Source organism: Xyrauchen texanus, chromosome 49, assembly GCF_025860055.1.
Source record: "Xyrauchen texanus isolate HMW12.3.18 chromosome 49, RBS_HiC_50CHRs, whole genome shotgun sequence".
In the NCBI taxonomy this organism is placed as follows: Eukaryota; Metazoa; Chordata; class Actinopteri; order Cypriniformes; family Catostomidae; genus Xyrauchen; species Xyrauchen texanus.
The window spans coordinates 14,744,582-14,764,332 of NC_068324.1; the positions used below are offsets into that span (position 1 = coordinate 14,744,582).

Below are 19,751 nucleotides of genomic sequence, written 5' to 3' on the forward strand. Positions count from 1 at the left end.
GTCTGTCTAATCCATCCATCCATCCATTCATCCATCCCATCTGTCCATCTGTTCGCCCGTCTGTCTGTCCATCTCTCTGTCTGTCTGTCTATCTACAGTATCTGTCTGTCTAATCCATCCATCCATCTGTCTGTCTATCTAATCCGCCTGCCTGCCCGTCTGTCCATCTCTCCGTCTGTCTGTCTTTCTATCTACAGTATCTGTCTGTCTAATCCATCCATCCATCTGCCCATCTGTCTGTCTTTCTATCTACAGTATCTGTCTGTCTAATCCATCCATCCATCTGCCCATCTGTCTGTCTATCTATCTAATCCATCATCCGCCCGTCTGTCTATCTAATCCGTCCGCCCGTCTGTCCATCTCTCTGTCTGTCTGTCTATCTACAGTATCTGTCTGTCTAATCCATCCATCCATCCATTCATCCATCCCATCTGTCCGTCTGTTCGCCCGTCTGTCTGTCCATCTCTCTGTCTGTCTGTCTATCTACAGTATCTGTCTGTCTAATCCATCCATCCATCTGTCTGTCTATCTAATCCGCCTGCCTGCCCGTCTGTCCATCTCTCCGTCTGTCTGTCTTTCTATCTACAGTATCTGTCTGTCTAATCCATCCATCCATCTGCCCATCTGTCTGTCTTTCTATCTACAGTATCTATCTATCTAATCCATCATCCGCCCGTCTGTCTATCTAATCCGTCCGCCCGTCTGTCCATCTCTCTGTCTGTCTGTCTATCTACAGTATCTGTCTGTCTAATCCATCCATCCATCCATCCATTCATCCATCCCATCTGTCCGTCTGTTCGCCCCTCTGTCTGTCCATCTCTCTGTCTGTCTGTCTATCTACAGTATCTGTCTGTCTAATCCATCCATCCATTCATCCATCCCATCTGTCCGTCTGTTCGTCCGTCTGTCTGTCCATCTCTCTGTCTGTCTGTCTATCTACAGTATCTGTCCGTCTAATCAATCTGTCCATCCCTCTGTCTAATCCATCCATCCATCCCTCTATCATCTATCTATCTCATCCGTACATCCGCCTGTCTTGATCGTCCGTCTGTCTGTCTATCTAATCCGTCCGCCCGTCTGTCCATCTCTCGGTCTGTCTGTCTGTCTGTCTATCTACAGTATCTGTCTGTCTAATCCATCTGTCTGTCTTACTAATCCATCCATCCATCTAATCCATCCATCTATCTCATCTGTCCATCCGCCCGTCTTGTTCATCCGTCTGTTTACCTAATCCGTCTGCCCACCTGTCTGTCCATCTCTCTGTCTGTATATCTACAGTATATGTCTGTTTAATCCATCCGTCCATCTGTCTGTCTATCTAATCCATCCATCCATCTGTCTGTCTATCTAATCGTCCGTCCGTCCATCTATCTGTCTATCTAATCCATCCATCCGTTTGTCCGTCTTGTTTATTTAGAGCCTCTGGATATAAAGTATATCTCAACAAATGTTTTCTCCAAAGCCACAAAAGACAGTAACAAAGACAGAAAAACAAGACAATCATAGGCCACAGGGGACAGTAACTTGAGCAGGAAAAAAGCTCCCAGAGTGATTGCTTAGCCGTGTCTGCAGTGTATAAAAAAAAAACATTTGAACTCACAACCAGGTGACTGAGGGACGACAAACTAGATCAACCCAGCTAATGCTGAGTGATGTGGATGAGCTTAAGGCACTGACACTGTGTCTCGAGGAGGAACAAATGCTTACACGAATGCACACACAAACACACACACAAATACGTGTATACTTTCACACTCAGTCAATGGGATTTAGGCTGGAGTTCCCCCTCCCCTCTGTATATATGCTAATCGCAGTGTTGTGGCTTTCTTGCCAAGGCTCTGTGGTTGTTTTCTCCCTCCCTCTCTGGAAACTCTCTGTCTCTCTCCCTTCACGGTGTATATAAAAAGTGGTGAGTAGGCTGTTGAGCAGACAGTTAAAAACTATGCTTGTGTAATGTAGAAGTAGAGGTGTGCATAGTGTATTGCCAGCAGAATGCGTTTGAGGCAGCAGCGTGCGATCTACAGGTGAGTGACCTCTCTTTACCCAGACTCACTATTATTATTTTTATATTACATATAGTATATACAGTATAAAGTACAGTGTGCATAGTATTATATATACAGAGCTCACATAGTACTATTGACATCTGCTCTCAAAACAATGTGCTTGATAAAAGTAGGCACTGAAGTCACATTCCATTCCAAAATAGTTGCCTGTGTGTTGTTTCTCAGCTAATTGTACACTGTAATGTATACTGTATTCCACAGGGTTTTCTTTTCTAGAGAATTTTTTTGTTGAGACTTTACCAGTAAAGCATGTTGAAGCATGCACTGTAAAACATGTCAAACCATTAAAGCTGAAAACGTGAGTTTAATTGCTTATGTAAAATCAAGGCAAATGAATATTACATATTACAAATATTACTTTGAATTAAATTACTCAAGAAGAATATTGAGTTGAAACGTAATCTTGGGGCAAGTTAAATGGATGGAAACATAAATAATTCTGCAAAATAATGATGAAAACATTTTTACATTCAATTTTTATTGCATTTTTTGAAAGTCAGAACCACATTATCTTTGTATAACACATTAACTGTCAAAGAGCAACGTTTGCCCTCATTCAAGAGGAACTTCTCAAGTTACTTCAAGAGACAATGTTATTTACATGTACTTTCAAACAACTCTAAATGTGTCCTTAAAGGGCATGTTTGAGTGTGTTGTGACTTGTATGTGAAAATGGCAGGGCAATACCTTTCCACAAGAGTTTTAAAAGGAAATCAGATGAAAGAAAACCGAATTAGTTTCTCAAACGAGTCAGTTTAATTTAAAGTTTACTGTAAGAAAATTTGCTGAGGCACCACTGAGGTCTTTGAACAATGCCACTGTAAATATTTTGATGTGACTTAATCAGAGGGAAGGGTTTAGAGATTACATACTTCCGGACCAAGAGCTTCTCTGGGATCACAGCCAACATGCACCCACACTGAAGATGAGTAAGTGACAGCCAAGTGGGATGCCACTGTCATCAATTAAAGTCAGTGTTTGTCTATAAAAATATCCCATGATAGGAAATGTACAGTATGCTCAAGGCACTTGAGTCATCATAACAGTTTATTGTCCATGTTACTCAAAAGTAGCTTCAAAAAGGAGATTTTAGATCAATGCATGGTGACAGCTGCATCCAGAACATCCAATATGATCCACTCATTTGCTTTACTACAATTTACAATTATACATTTGGCAGATGCTTTTATCCAAAGCAATTTACAGTGTATTACAGCTATATACATATTACCTGGGGATCCCATGATCTTAGCATTGTTAATGCCATACTCCACCAATTGAGCTACAAGAACACTCTTAGGGGCTGTTCAGAATGAATGTGTTCATGCATAAAAAAATAACATTAAAATAATGTACGTGCAATGAATGCAACAAAGTGTCTTAAGGCAAGTTGAAGCACTTTAACTTGATGAGGCGACATAAAGACTTTGTACTCCTGTGCAAGATGCTTAAAAATGCAGCTGTCAAAGATATATATTTAGCTTATGTTTGCATAGAAAAACAATTAGTCCCAAGACGGACAGAAAACGTGTTCGGCGTGAATGTCCCCCTTCTGTCTAGAGATAACAATCTACCCCACACAAAAACACGACCTCAGAATAACATGACAAGTTAATCTCAGTTTTAGTTTGTTAAAGTACGTTTGGATTACACTGTGATTAAGATTCCTTTTTTAGGGTTGTTTACAATTCAAGCATCATACATAGTAATAAATAACTAAATTAAACCTCTTATCTGTGATCTTACAGTGTAATCTTTGGATTCCAAATACATGAAGAGCTGAAAGGTCAAACTAATATCCATAATGAAATTGATTAATGTCTGTCACAGAAAATAATTTAATTTAATTTGAGACAAACAAATATTAAAAGAAAAGAAGCTTGAATGAGCTTGTCTCACGCCATTTTCAGAGCCACACTTCTGCCAAAGAGCTCTGAGGCCTTTATGGCTATTCAAGAAGCATCTCTGTCTCCTGTTGTAAATCTGGTTTGGTCTCATTTACTGTATGTTTCCAATCAGGATCACATTCACATTTGGATGGAATTGAATGAAGATGCACTGAAAAGTTTGCATCAGATTGACTCCATGTCTTTTGTGGTTTCTCTAAAGCCGCTGCCTGAAAGGTTTCTGCAAAAACCACTTTCACTAACCCACATTTATCTAAATTATTGCCAGAGAGGGCTGAGGGTTTGAGGAAGCTTGAAGATAAATAAATCTATCTGAAAACCATACAGGCATAATCTCTTCAATTCTGTTTGGTAAATTCTCATGTCCCAGTGTTTTCATTGATGGCTAACCCAAAAGCTTCATGGAAAGTTTTATTAATTCCCCCTGACTATGATGTTCCTAAATACGTGGGAAAAAAAACCTTTGTCTCAAGCCCTTTGAAAATATACTCTGGATTAAAATGCCTTGAGAAAAGCCTTTCATAAAAAAAAGTTTATGAAGTCAATAAATCAATGTGTAAAAGTTATTTTCTATGCATCTAGTGTCACCAAATGGAACTGCAAAAATGATTATTATTTAAAAAAACGTTCCACCATTATTATTTGGTTGGATAACAGAAAGTCCCGCCCCAGGAAGTTCAGGATGTTCAGATAAGCCACCATGGTCACACAGGAAATAATCATGCTGCTTCCGAATGATCATTTACCCTGAAATCGAATTAATGATAAGTGCCATCAGACATTTTTGCATCAATTTGGATGTGTTCACATTTTCCCTGTGGTGCTACAGATACCACATTTGGTGAGAAACATGGGTTCTGATTGCAATTGAAACCAGGAAGTAACTGTGTTCACAAACATTAGCAAGCACAATTTGGAGGTTGTATTTTCACTGTAAATTTAAATTTTTAGGATTGGGGTTGAGATAATAGGGAATATGTTCCTCTTAATTATATTCCATCATTTAAAAATAAATATATAAATAAATATAAATAAACTCACTGTCAGGGGCATGGGTAGCTCAGCGAGTAAAGACGCTGACTACAACCCTGAGAGACTCCAGCCAGGTCTTCTAAGCAACTAAAATGGCCCAGTTTCTAGGGAGAGTAGAGTCACATGGGGTAACCTCCTTGTGGTCACTATAATGTGGTTCTCACTCTCGGTGGGGCGTGTGCTATGTCTCCACAGTAACGCTCTTAACAAGCCATGTGATAAGATGTGCGGATTGACAGTCTAAGACGTGGAGGCAACTGAGATTCGTCCTCCACCAAACGGATTGAGGCAAGTCACTACGCCACCACGAGGATTGAGAGCACATTGGGAATTGGGCATTCCAAATTTGGGAGAAAAGGAGAAAATAAATAAAAAATATAATAAAATAAAAATACAACTCACTTTTGGTGCCACCCTGTGGACATTTTATCCAACAACACATCAAGCTTTGGCCACTGAGCAGTTGTTCGAATTTCAGTAAGCTCAATGATTTCAGCAACAAAACATTCTACCTCCTGTCACAGAATTCAGAGCGTGAACAGTCTGAATACACAGAGCAATGATTTGAAAGTGACAGAACCACAGTTTTTACACGTGTCGGTGTAATTAACCCAGAAATCGCTTACTTATAGTTGTCTTTGGATATTAAGCCAGGAGAAAGTATTTTAACATTTACAAAAACCTTAGCTAGTAATTTCTACTTAATGATGCAACCCTTAAAACTGACTTTTGTTACCTAATGTATTCAGGTTGATGCAATTAAATTAAATAATATTTTTGACTTGAATAAAGTCAATTAATTTAAACATTACCACATTTAAGCTAAATTAAAAAAATTATCTTTACAGTAAGTAAAACCTTTCATAGTTATAAGTTATCAAGGTATTACATGAACTCCATATCATACTACACACATCCAATATCCAACACAAGGTAGGAGTCAACTGTATCTGAGGTCTTATTATGAAGTGGTTATATTCTTTCCCCTCATGGTACAGGCCATTCCTAGGGGAAAAAAGAAGCTAGCCCTCTCAGCCAAGCTCTTTCCACTCAATAACACAACTACCATGGGGCTACAGAATTAGCTTTCATCCGCAACATTCCACCCTGCAACTCATTTTTCAACCTCTGATTTAGCACATGACTGGCATTAATAACATCAAAATACATGTGTTATTACTTCCATGGTTACCAGTGATTGATTCCATGCCTCAATCTACTGCGGATGCCGAGAGAAATCAGAAACTCCTGATTATCTTCTCTAAAAAGACATTGTGACATTTTTAAAGTAACTTGGAAATGAATAATTCTCTCAATTTAGCCATGATTTTCAAATATGTCTCCTTTACCATGTAATGAAACCCAGATTCAAGTCTTGGACTACTGTTCTTTGCATATGTATTTGGCACAAAAGCGGCATGAATTCGGACAATTGCACTTATGATCTGTGTTGGAGAAACTTTGTAAATGTTTTAACTTTACATGTGTGGTGAACTTAGATAATTTGTCTTTGAACACTTTAGCATGCTGACAGGGCATTTGGCGAGGACAGCTATGATTATGGCTATGTGGGCGCCACACTGGTGAGAGTATGCGGCTAGATTTGGCCATTACCCTTGTGGTTAACTGCTGGTTTAACTGATGACTGCAGTACCATTTGACTCATCATCAAACCAGGCAGAAGCACAAAATGTTGTGTTTACGATTGACCTCTCCCATTCATTTCACATTTAACTTGGCTTAAGACTTAGGACAAAAGGTGTCACATATATCTTATAAATGACCACTTTACCTTTTTTTTAGCAGTTAGCTCATTTGTCAATAGCTAAAATGCATATGTGTTTTGTTTCTGGTTCAAATTTGAAATATATATATATATATATATATATATATATATATATATATATATATATATATATATAGAACAGCATCTGAAGTCAGCATGAAATCAAAATAGACCCTACTTACTATTAACACATACATTCCTGGTCTTATTGTGCACATCAGTGCACGTTATTCTGAAGTAAAAAATGTTTGTCTTCATAATCATATCAAAATCGAATAACTTGCTCGACCTCTAAACAACTTTCCTTTTCTATTTATGTCACTTAAACCTCAAAGGCTGTTGATTAACGTTAACCAAATAGTAATTTAAGCATTATTTTAGCAAACGCGCATCAGGTCTGGGTCCATTTTGGCATCGAATGGCCACTTTTCATGATCCAATCAATTATCAATGGAATAAAAGTGGCTGAAGTGGAGTCATTCAGGCTCCTGGGAACTATCATCTCACAGGACCTGGAGTGGGAGACCCACATAGACTCATCGATTTTGAAAAATGCCAAGCAGAGGTTGTACTTCCTTCACCAGCTGAGGAAGTTCAACCTGCCACAGGCGCTGCTGATACAGTTCGACTCAGCATTCATGGAGTCTGTCCTCTGCACTTCTATTACTGTCAGGTTTGGTTCAACTACTAAGTCAGACATCAAAAGACTTCAAAGGAAAAGTACAGTTCGGACTGCTGAGAGAATTATTGACGCTCCTCTACCTACCCTCCTAGAACTGTACACATCCATAGAGACGAAAAGGGCTGGTAAAATCACTCTTGACCACATTCACCCAGCACACTTCTTTTTCGAACTGTTGCCCTCTGGTCAGCACTACAGAGAACGGAGTACCAGAATAGCCAGGCACAGGAACAGTTTTTTCCCCTCAGGCCATCCACCTCATGAACAGATAAAACTGCCCCCAAATACTTTCCTTTTTGTGAACCATGTGCAACATTCAATCCATCCATTCCTACTTATATCTATATATATTTGTGGCAGGGCGGAGGGCGGGGCCGGGTCATGAAACTACACACCTGGTCCCGTATTAGGCTAATTTTGCCTCCGTGAGGTTTAAAGGCTCACTGCAGAGGGCCGTGCGGGAGAGAGAGATCGTTAGCGGACATGTCCGTCATGTGTGTGTTTGTTTATGCTTTTGGTTTAATTAAATTATCATTTATGTTGACAAGCCGGTTCTCGCCTCCTCCTTGCCCATCCTTTCCATTGAATACCTTTACAAAATTATTATTATTTTACATATCCTAAATCTTCTTCAATACATTACATCACCTGCACATATATGTATATAATATATTCAAACAACATTATTGCTCTATTGTATGTTACTCTATTTATCTGTTATAGCTTATGTCACTATATGTATATGTTTATGTATATGTGGTTGCATTCTCATTGCACTGGACGCTTCTATCACCATGACAAATTCCTTGTGTGTGTAAGCATACTTGGCAATAAAGCTTATTCTGATTGTGAGCATATGGGTAGACTAATGCCCTGTGTGTGTTTTCTTTTGACATTAGCCTCTATCATATTTTTTCTACTGAGTTTCATTGTTCTGAAATTTACTGAATAATTTTTGCCTTCATTTGGGACATTGTTCTTTTTAGTCACATTTACAAATTGTCAGAAAACTTATGGATTGTAATCAAATTTTTCATTTTTCAAATAAGCACAAAGGCATAGCTTTGTATTTTCTTTATTTAGATTTTTTTGGAATGCAATTTATTTAAAATTTTTATAAAACTTAAATTCTTGTATCCTGTGATTATTTTCAACACACCGGGTACATGTATACAACATTTCTTTTTGTTTTTTGTGTTTTTCTTACAGGATGATTGACAGTTGCCTGTGCTGAGTCACACAGCAGAATGTCCGGTGTGCCCTGCGGGGCCTTGCAACACCATACTGTGCCCAAAGCCTGTGCCATCATCTGTTCCTGGCTGCTGATCATGGTCCACACAGGCTTTTGCCAGAAACCTGCTAAGCTGCCTCTGGTGAGCCGTAAGCCTTTCCTGGCAGCCTGGAATGCTCCACTGGACATGTGTACCTTAAAGTACAATATCAATGTCAGTCTTGATCTTTTCCACATCAGTGGCAGTCCACGAGCAGTCCACACGGGCCAAAATGTCACCATCTTCTATGCTAACCGCCTGGGCTACTACCCTTTCTACAATGAGCAAGGAGCTCCCATCAATGGAGGCCTACCTCAGAACTCTAGCCTTGAAGCACATCTTCGCAAAGCCAGAAAAGACATAGCACACTTCATACCTTCGGAAGACTTCCGTGGCTTGGCTGTAATCGATTGGGAGTTCTGGAGACCGCAATGGAGTCGGAACTGGCACAAGAAAGAAATTTACAAACAGAATTCACGCGATCTGATCTCACAGGCGTATGTTAATGTGACCAAAGAGCAGGTGGATGAGTTGGCACGTTTGCGATTCGAGAAGACCGCCATGGAGTTTATGCAGGGCACTCTACAGATTGGAACTCAAACTCGCCCACATGGTCTCTGGGGATTCTACCTGTACCCTGACTGTCATAATTATAATGTACATGCACACAACTACAGTGGCACATGCCCACTACTGGAGACCCTTCGGAATGATGAGCTGTTTTGGTTGTGGAACAGCAGCACTGCCCTTTTCCCAGCCCTGGCAATACGCAAGGACCACGCGGACAGCATTCGCAATCTGCACTTTTCGAAGAATCGGGTACTGGAGTCGCTTAGACTGGCCTCCCTTACCTCGCTGCCCTATGAGCTGCCTACATACGTTTACACACGACTGGGCTATAGGGATGAGGCAATGGCATTTCTGACTCAGGTAAGTATCCTGCGCATATATTATTGACTATTTAATTCCGATTATAAAAAATATAATAAACTATTGTTTTTTTTTAGTGCCTAATTTTAACAAAAAGCTGTGACAGTCAACTTAAAAGATAAATTCTATAACAAATGTCTTTATCTGATAGTATTATTAGGTAAATAAAAAATAATAGCCTATAACTAATAGTGATCATAACTCTTATTTGTCTATCCCACAATCATATTCACAGTATATACAATCAGAAATCAAGAGCTTCCTCTAGTGGTCCAATAGCACAGTTACAATACAAGACAGGAACTCTGAATGGCAGGATTGACTACCACAAAAAAGCTGATGAATGGTTTAACTTTATGTATAATGAAAAATCTCAGCATAACAATTTCATGTTTTAAGCATCCGAGGCACTGAATTTGATGTAATGATGTTTACGCATCTCAAATAGATGTCATAATAAAAAAATGTCATCCTAATGATGTTATTATTTAATTAATTCACTTTACAGAAGGACTTGATACACACAATAGGAGAAAGTGCTGCTTTGGGAGCTGCAGGATTTGTAATATGGGGAGATCTTAACCTCACTTCTTCAAGGGTGAGATATTTAGCTTTAATTAGTTTCTGCTTTTCACATTACACATTACTTCTAGGTTGACACTTATTTAATTGATGCAGGTCAAGACAAGTTAAAATCTGCTTCTAGGAGAAAATTCCATACATTCTTAGATATTTTCTAAATGATTTGAGGATGTTTGTAGCAGCCAATATCTGAGACAACTATGAATTTCAGTGGCAATCATATAAAATTCAAATAGATTTTAGGTCAGGAATAGTTCACTCAAAAATGAATTCTGTCACAATATACTTACCCTCGTTTTGTTCTAAACCGTATGACTTTCCTATGCAGAACAGACACATACACACACACACCAATATGTATATATCCCTTTCTGTTTTTTTAATGGCAGTTGATAGTGACTATCCTTAAAGCTTAAACAGGACCTTATGTCATATTTAATGTCAAGTTCTTGTGTGAATGTGTGCTACTGTGAACAAGCTTCTCTCATACATTCGTCAACATTTTCACTGAAAAATGACTTAAAATTTGTCCTGTTTTCATCTAAACCTATAGATATTTACTGTATATGATGATATACCATATGAACCTATATGCAGGGTTGGGGATAAACTAATTGTTAATTATAATACAGCTACATTCAAAAAGTATTTTGATTACTGAAGAGATTACTTTGCATTTTATTGTCAATTGTATAATTTAATATATAGTTCTTTCAGATGGAAAACATTTATACATATAAATGATGCAATCAAAGTGCATTTGAACAGCGGTGAAACACTTTCTTATGATGTGTTATATTCATACGAGCAGACAGAGAAGTAAGTTTGAAGGATGTTTGGAGTAGAAGAAATAGAAATAAACCTTGTGTAAATTGACAGCTTTTGAATATCATATTTTTTATCAAGGAAATTCACGTTGGATCATAATTTCTTAGATCATAAGACCTTTGATATTAGAGCAAAAATCTTATTCTTGAAAATATATTTTTTTATTGTTTTCATGTAAAAATATCTAAAAATCCTTAAAACAAGATCATTTTGATTTATCATGTTTTAGAAACAACACTGCATAAGATATTTAGGTTTTTCATAGTCACAACAAGTGAAAAAAAATCTACCAGTGCTCATGAAGTAATCCAAAGTATTTAGAGTACGTTACTGACCTTGAGTAATCTAACAGAATATGTTACAAATGACATTTTACAGCATGTATTCTGTAATCTGTAGTGGAATACATTTCAAAAGTAACTCTCCCAACCCTGTCTATACAATATATCATATGCCTTCAAAAGACTTGGAATATGATGCACAAGCCTTAATGACTACTTTTTGATACTCTGTGGTACTTTCAACACAGTCTTATGACAACTCTTAATAATTAGTACAAGATGGTGAAATCACATGACATCGATTCTATTCCCATAGATGCCAACTAATTCACAAACAGAATTTTAAATCGATTCTATCCACCTGTTTCCTGAACATGTTCCACACTTCCACTGTTTTCAATTTCTAGTCTCCGGTGTTTTCACTCACATTGGCATTCTTAGAAGGTAATGTGAAGTTTAAAGTATTACATTCGTAAAAATTGTCAAAAAGCATGCCAACACCTCACAGAGTAGAGATGACTGTTTTTTTTTATAGACAGTGCCTCACCTGTGTGTGCAGATGAAATAAAGCGATGGTCCGAGGTTACGTTGATATCATTAATTATTTATTATGAGTTATGACAGCCAACAGCTGCACAAGTTGAGCCTGAAATACATTTTTACTCCAAATAACACTTAAATGGTTGTTGTTCTCTGTCTGGATCACTCTTTTTGGCAGTTTTTACTTGCGAGACAAGAAATAGAAAACAGGCGATAAGAATCATGCCGTCGCCCAGTGGTTCCTCAGGAAAACTGTGGATACAGGCACCAAATTTTGGTGAGCCTCATATCCAACCCTTTATTTTAAGTAAGGACAAGTCTGTAAACAAATTTGGTTCCATATTTATTTATGCAATACAAAAGACTGACATATTTCTGTAACCTTTAATATGCTTCTGTGGTCTTGTTGCAAACACAGATAATTGCTGTTTTCTGTGGTACAAATCATGGTTAGATTTAGGGTTAGGGTAAGGGGTTACACTTTATTGTTACGTTTTACTTTTAAATTAGGGGTGATTACAATGATTTTGCCATCTCAGACTATTATTAAAAATTCTGATTAGACCAGGTTGGTGCTTTTATTAACCTTTAAAGTAAGGGTACGTTTACACGACAACGGTGCACTAAAAATGGAAAAGTTTTTCCTTTGCGTTTTTGAAAAGTTTTGCGTACAGACGACAACATTGTCAAAACGATACCAGTTCACAGGGATCAGTGAAAATGACTAAAAACGCTGTATTATGCATGCCAGGCCAGAAGTTAGTGTTGTCACTTTGTAAAGAAACAATACGCACCTGCTCACATAAGCATTTTTCCACAGAGCGGTGAATACAAACAATGAAGATGGCGAAAGCATTGAGCAATTTTGTCTGGACAGACAATGAGGTTGCTTAATTACTACAATTACTTTGCTAGAGAAGCATCAATAAACTCAAAAAGGTTGAGCAGCACAAACACAGTCCTGTAGTCCGCCATTGTAGTTCTGAATGACACACGCATTGTTTTGAAGTACTCGCGCATATGCCTATAGACTGAACACGTAATACGCGTGCGCATGACGTCATCGTTTTCACAAATTCGTATTTTGTATGTTTACCTGAGGGGTTACCAGGATATCATGTTTGGGGGGGCATTTGGCTTGTTTGGGGGGGCAACATAAACAATTGAAAAAATCGGTGCAAAATTAAGCTATACTACACACAATCTGTTTTAGTGCATATCTTTTTCTAAGCCAGGAACCCAGAGATAGGCACAGGGCCCCTATTAGACTATAGGGCTTAAACTGGATTTTTGTTGTGTCAGACCTCACTCATCTGCTAGCGATGGAAAAATATGCACAAAACAATCCACTTTTAAATTGTAATTTATCATCAGATGCAGAGGCGTTTCCAGCATTGAAGGACATCCGGGGCTTAGCCCAGACAATTTTATTTTCACACTAGCAACCACTTCCCTGTAGTCCAAAGCTGGTGAGAGGGTATTCTTTGAGTTTTGTTCTGGCTGGGCCTGTTTCTACAGTTCCTAAATCTTCCACTCTAGTCCTATCCTCAACATCCTCTCTCCTCCCTGAATCATCTGTGATGCAAAAGAACAGATACAGCACATAACTTATTGCAAATCAGCTTCAAACAACTAATTCATCAAGTGCTACATATGTCAAATTGTGGACCAATACCATTGAAGAAAATGTATTGGGAAGAGCAGATCAGTGGGATTGCCCTTAGATCTATCATGATTCTTGAATTTTCATGTACATTAACATAAAGTCATCACAAAAGAGTTATATTATAGTGAGTAAAGTGAGTTAAAAAAATATTGAATATAAATAATTGATATTTTTTGACATAAATAATCAAAATGATGTATAAGATCCTAAGTTAAAGCAATACATGAATGACTTTAGTCTAAGTTCATTGACACACTATGGCATCGAACTGTATATAATTCTCATCATCTCTATGAGAATAATTCATCTGTCAAAATCCTTTCATTAAGATAATTGAGATAAACAATGTTTCACTTTTAACTTTCTCTAAAGTAAAGTGACTTATTAATTGTTACCAGTTTCCATGCCTGATTCTGGCACAGCTGCTGCTGCTCCTCAGTCTGTTGCTCATCTTTGCTACACTCTACAAAACCATTTAATCAAATCAAAGTGTATATTTCCTACAAACTAATATCACAAAACAAGTCACACATACACTTTATGTTAATGCTTATTGGTTATCCTTAGCGAAAACAACACCTGATAAACAAGAAAAGTACGCACCGAACGGGGCTCGAACCGCGGTTTCCAGCGTGAGAGGTGACTGCATTAACTCAGAGCTACCAAGCTATATCAATCTACACAAGGAGGTTAGAGGCTACAACTCTTGAGGTTTAGCCTACTGTGGGTGAAACCCAGCTAGATGATGATCTTAAGACTTTAAGGACAAAAACAAATGTGAATTCTTACCCACTGACTTCTTTCGGAAAAATCCCCAAAGCCTCATTTGCTTAATTTTTGCTGTCTTTCCTGCTAATTGCCGTTAACTCGCCACTAAGTAACGTTAGTTGATGTCAACGACTGTGCAAGCTCCTCCTCTACCTGCTGCATATTCAACAGAGAGGAAGAAACGGTGTCGCCCATAGGCTACCGACAGCAAAGGAACTAATTCTATAGGCTAGATTATGCCTATGTCTATTTTTACAGGCTGTATGCAGTATGTGCAAAGCCAAAGCACAATGAAATAAGGCAACTTATGATTTCGGGGGTTTACATAGGCTTTTGTCCGGTTTCATATTTGTCAGTCAACTATTCAAAATACATTCGGGGCTACACTCAAAACATTCGGGGCTGAAGCTCTCAAATTCTCAGGGGAGGCAGAGCTTATCCTAGGGGAGGCACTGCCTCCCCCAGCCTCCCCCTAGACACGCCCCTGATGTCAGACGATAATGGCATTGTTTTCAAAAATTTGCACTTTGAAACCTGTTTTCAAAAGTTTGAGTTTTCAGACCCCAAAACGCCGTTCCGTTTTTAGTTGAAAAGGTTGTCGTGTAAACGGCCCCTGAGGCAATATCCATTGCCACTGAATTAAGAAAAACACACGTAAGTAAAACAGGCGAACGGTTTTGCAACGACACCAAATTTAATTTTTTGCTGAACAACTACTCTAATAAACCTATATAATTGCCAGATAATTATATGTAAAGTTCCCCTGTAGAGTTATGTCACACATATTAACTTCCTCTGAATTTCTTCTCAGCACAACTGTTCCAAAGTGAGGGCATTTCTAAACCATAGACTGGGTCAGTACATCACTAACGTTACCCGGGCAGCAGAAGTCTGTAGCGAATTCCTATGTCAGTCAAACGGACGCTGCGTCCGCCGAGACCCAGAGGCACCCCACTATCTGCACCTGAGCCGCGCCAGCTACCGCATCCTGAACAACCGCAACGGCACCTTCACTGTGACTGGCTGGCACTCCCAGCGCGAGTTGCAGCTGCTGGCCGAGAGGTTCCGCTGTCATTGTTACCTGGGTTACGAGGGGGATCGCTGCAAAAGCATAGAGCCAATAAAGAAAGAGGAGGACGAGAAAAAGGAGGATCAACATAAAGAGACAAGGGATACTGCTGTGCCTTTACAAAATGCCTTCGTTCTGACCGCTCTGCTTCTCTTGTTGAACTTCAGTGGCATTTAAAGAGATTGTTCACTCAAAAATGAAAACTGTAATTATTTACTCACCCTCATGTCAATCTTCAAAAATTTCTACTAATGTATTCCACTGAAAAAATAACAAGGGTAAGTAAATAATTATGCTTTTTTTTGTGTGTGAAATATACCGTAATGTAAATGTGGCCACAAAGCCACACATCATAACTCAGTTGGGTTTCAATTTCAGTGATTTTGCATTATTGAAGATTATTGTTACAATTAATGATGATGTATGGTTATGAAGATGCAAGCCTTGTTTGCACAAACTGGAGTCTGAATAGATTCATATGACTGTTCTGAATCTTATTTCTCTACCATGATCTAATATGAACTGAATGCTGGATTCTGTTAATATGTCAATATTTTTAATAGGAACTGTTTCAGCTATGCATTTTTTTCCCCACAAAGCACTGACATCAAGATGCTTTCCTGCAACTTGCGACCCAAGATTATAAAAGCCTATCCCTTTAAACAATGCTTGCTGTCAGAGCACTTAAAGTCAGGGAGAAAACTACCTAAAACGGGGAACGTGAAGGTGTATAAAAAAAATGTCATGTTTTAAAATGTAATCGAATGCATTTAAAAATAGCAAAATATGATACTTCAAAATATCAACAGACAAAACAGCCAAATTTAAACTTAAAAAACTAAATTACAGATCATGTGACATCCTTTTGCATCCAGAAGAGGATTATACATTTAAGATATAATCTTGGGATTATCATTATTTGAGTTAAATGGTACAAGTGAAATATATTAAACCTATAGCCCACAGTCTTTAATAATAACAATAATCATATAAGATAAAGATATAAAAAAATATATATTGCAAGCCTCAATTATGATATACATATTTTAGATGAAACAAAAGTATGGGCACAGTCAAAATACAGTTGAATTCAGAAGTTTACATACACCTTAGCCAAATACATTTCATGTGCTTATCGGCAGGCTTTCCTCGCTTTTCGAGACCTGGGAGGGAGGGTAGGGAAAAGAGAAGAGGGAAAGGGCAAGGCGGAGGGATAGTGAGAGAGAGAAAAAAATTGCTTGTCAGTTCCCAGACACGCCGTCGACCACTCCTTTACCTTCTAGCGGACGACAGCCACTCCTCCCCAGTCGGACAGGAGTGAGTCCTCTGACACCTGGCGGATGGAACGCCCCTCCACATTCTGGTGGCCGTTAGCGAGCCCCTCTGCCCCTGGCAGTGGCTCCACTGCTCCAGGTGTCTGGCAGCAAGCCCATTCTTTCCTCATGGATGGCGGACGTTCATCCGTCCAGGCAGCCGGCAGTGATGAATCTGTCCCCCAGCGGCTGCTCCTTTGGGCGGACGGCAGTGGCAAGGACTCCACAACAGCGCATCCCTCCTCCTTCCCGGGTTTTGGTACCAATGTAACAGGGTTTACAATGGGCAAGGAGGAGTAGGGAACCCACTGAACAGTCAAAAAGTAATATTTATTTAAACAAAAAGACACAAATGTAAACACACGGCAGCTGCGTGTGGCTCTCTCTCCCAAACTGCTGCATCCGGCTCGGCTTTATCCCACTCCTCGGCTGATTAGCCTGATTGGGGGCCGGCCGTATAGCATTGCCTATAATTGTTTAACTTAGGTCAAATGTTTTGGGAAGCCTACCACAAGCTTCTCACAATAAGTTGCTGGAATTTTGGGCCATTCCTCCAGACAGAACTGGTGTAACTGAGTCAGATTTCTAGGACTCCTTTCTCACACCCACTTTTTCAGTTCTGCCCACAAATTTTATATCCGATTGAGGTCAGGGCTAGCTCGATGGCCACTCCATTACCTTGACTTTGTTGTCCTTAAGCCATTTTGCCACAACTTTGCAGGTATCCTTGGGGTCTACAATAAAGACCCATTTGTGATCGAGCTTTAACTTCCTGGCTGATGTCTTGAGATGTTGGCTAAAAAGTTACATTTTTGTTTCATCAGACCAGAGGAAATTTCTCCAAAAAGTAAGATATTTGTCCCCATGTGCTGCTTAAAGAGTTAACTTAGTGGATGTAAACTTCTAAACCACTGGAATGATAAAGTTCATTAGAAGTGCAACAATCTCTCTTTAAAAAAGTTGTTGGAAAAATGACATGTTTCATGCACAAAGTAGATTTCCTAAACGACTTGCCAAAACTATTGTTTGAAAACTGTAGTCTGGCTTTTTTATGCCAGTTTTGGAGTAGTGGCATCTTCCTTGCTGAGCAGCCTTTCAGGTTGTGTTGATATAGGGCTCGTTTTACTGTGGATATAGATACTTGTCTACCTATTTCATCCAGCATCTTCATAAGGTCCTTTGCTGTTGTTCTAGGATTAATTTGCACTTTTTGCACCAAACTACATTTATCAATAGGAGACAGAATGCGTCTCCTTCCTGAGTAGTATGATGGCGGCATGGTGTTTATACTTGTGTACTATTGTTTGTACAGATGAACATGGTACCTTCAGGCATTTGGAAATTGAAAAGGATGAACCAGACTTGTGGAGGCACACAATTTTTTTGGCTGATTTCTTTTGATTTTCCCATGATGTCAAGCAAAGAGGCACTGAGTTTGACAGTAGGCCTTAAAATACATCCACAGGTACACCTCCAATTGACTCCAATTAGCCTATCAGAAGCTATTTTGCCTAAAGGCTTGACATCATTTTCTGGAATGTTCAAGCTGCTTAAAGGCACAGTTAACCTTGATGTAAACTTCTGACCCACTGGATTTGTGAAATAGTTAATTAAAAGTGCAACAATCTGCCTGTAAACAGTTGTTGGAAAAGTTACTCTTGTCATGCACAAAGTAGATGTCCTAAACGACTTGCCAAATCTATAGTTTGCTAATATGAAATATGAGGAATGGTTAAATGAGTTTTAATGACTTCAACCTAAGTGTATGTAAACTTCTGAATTCAATTGTACAAGCACATTAGACTATTAATATTGTTACACAGCGCTGGTTGTTGAATTTTCTGTACTTTAAAGTTCCAAATCCTGTTCGGGTGCCTATAACTTGAAAGCTTTTCAAATAGATTACAAACACAGGCACATTAACTAGATGACAGGTATGGTGAAAAAAATTATCATTCTGTATTATTAAATATATTTTACTAGTAGTCTACTGAACAAAAGATAAATCAATGTACTGATCAGATTCCTAAGAGAGAAACCTCACAACCAGAGTTAAAGCTAATTTACAGAAATTACAAAAATTAAATGACAATGTAATTATAATAATAAAAAAAAAAAATCAAAAATAGCTATTCCTAAAATGTTTGTTATACCAAAGATTATGTAGATTGCATTTGTTTACTCAATGCAGGAAATGTATGATTGTACATGTTAAACTGTGCATCTGTCTTTTTTGATCATCTTTATGAAACAAGTCAGAACCATTGATATTGGAAGGCAACAAAGGAAAATCTTTCAATACTTTATCTTTGAGTAAAACCTGCAATCTACCGATTGTCATATAAGTCCAGTTTCAGGTTGAAGGACAGTTGGACTATAATGTATTTTCTTGAATATTATTTCCTACTTTTGACTCAATGACACATATGTGCTGTTTTGTAACATATTGCATTTTGAGCATTTAGACAATATGGGACAATATTATCAGAGCCTTCATTGTCTGTCAGTGTTTTTATTACCTCAGTGCTAAACGTTGCCAGTCTCCAAATATATTTCCACAAACATGTTTTGTATTCATCTCAAAATGTCTTTTATGAAATGTGTAATTAAATACTTGATGTTTTTTTTTATTTTTATTTTTTACATTCAGCAATACTACCAAATACTCAATAAAGACAATGCGTTGTTCAACAAATGTTGCTTGACTCTTGATGCACTGCAAATAAAGGATTGCAACCTGTACTTGATTTAGTTTTTTTAAGAATTTCTTTGACATATACACTTATCAGCCACAACATTAAAACCACCTGCCTAATATTGTGTAGGTCACCCTCGTGCTGCCAAAACAGCACCAACCCGCATCTCAGAATAGCATTTGCTAATCTTCTCACCACAATTGTTCAGTGTGGTTATCCGAGTTACCATAGACATTGTCAGTTCGAACCAGTCTGGTCATTCTCTGTTGATCTCTCTCATCAACAAGGTGTTTCCATTCACAGAACTGTTTTTGGCATCAAATTCTAGAGACTG

At 38.4% G+C, this 19,751-nt stretch overlaps 1 protein-coding gene across 2 annotated transcripts; it reads left to right on the forward strand.

The window, feature by feature from the left end:
* The first annotated feature begins 1,934 nt into the window (after window positions 1-1,934).
* LOC127640112 (hyaluronidase-4-like) lies at window positions 1,935-19,657 on the forward strand. 2 transcript variants are annotated; one of them, XM_052122515.1, is made up of 4 exons: window positions 1,935-2,024; window positions 8,683-9,674; window positions 10,183-10,272; window positions 15,151-19,657. In XM_052122515.1, the coding sequence occupies exons 2-4, from the start codon at window positions 8,721-8,723 to the stop codon at window positions 15,583-15,585; spliced, it is 1,479 nt and encodes a 492-aa protein (XP_051978475.1). In that variant the 5' UTR covers window positions 1,935-2,024; window positions 8,683-8,720; the 3' UTR covers window positions 15,586-19,657. The 2 variants fall into 2 exon arrangements, with proteins under 2 accessions (XP_051978475.1, XP_051978476.1); XM_052122516.1 differs by lacking the exon at window positions 10,183-10,272.
* The last annotated feature ends 94 nt before the right edge of the window (window positions 19,658-19,751 follow it).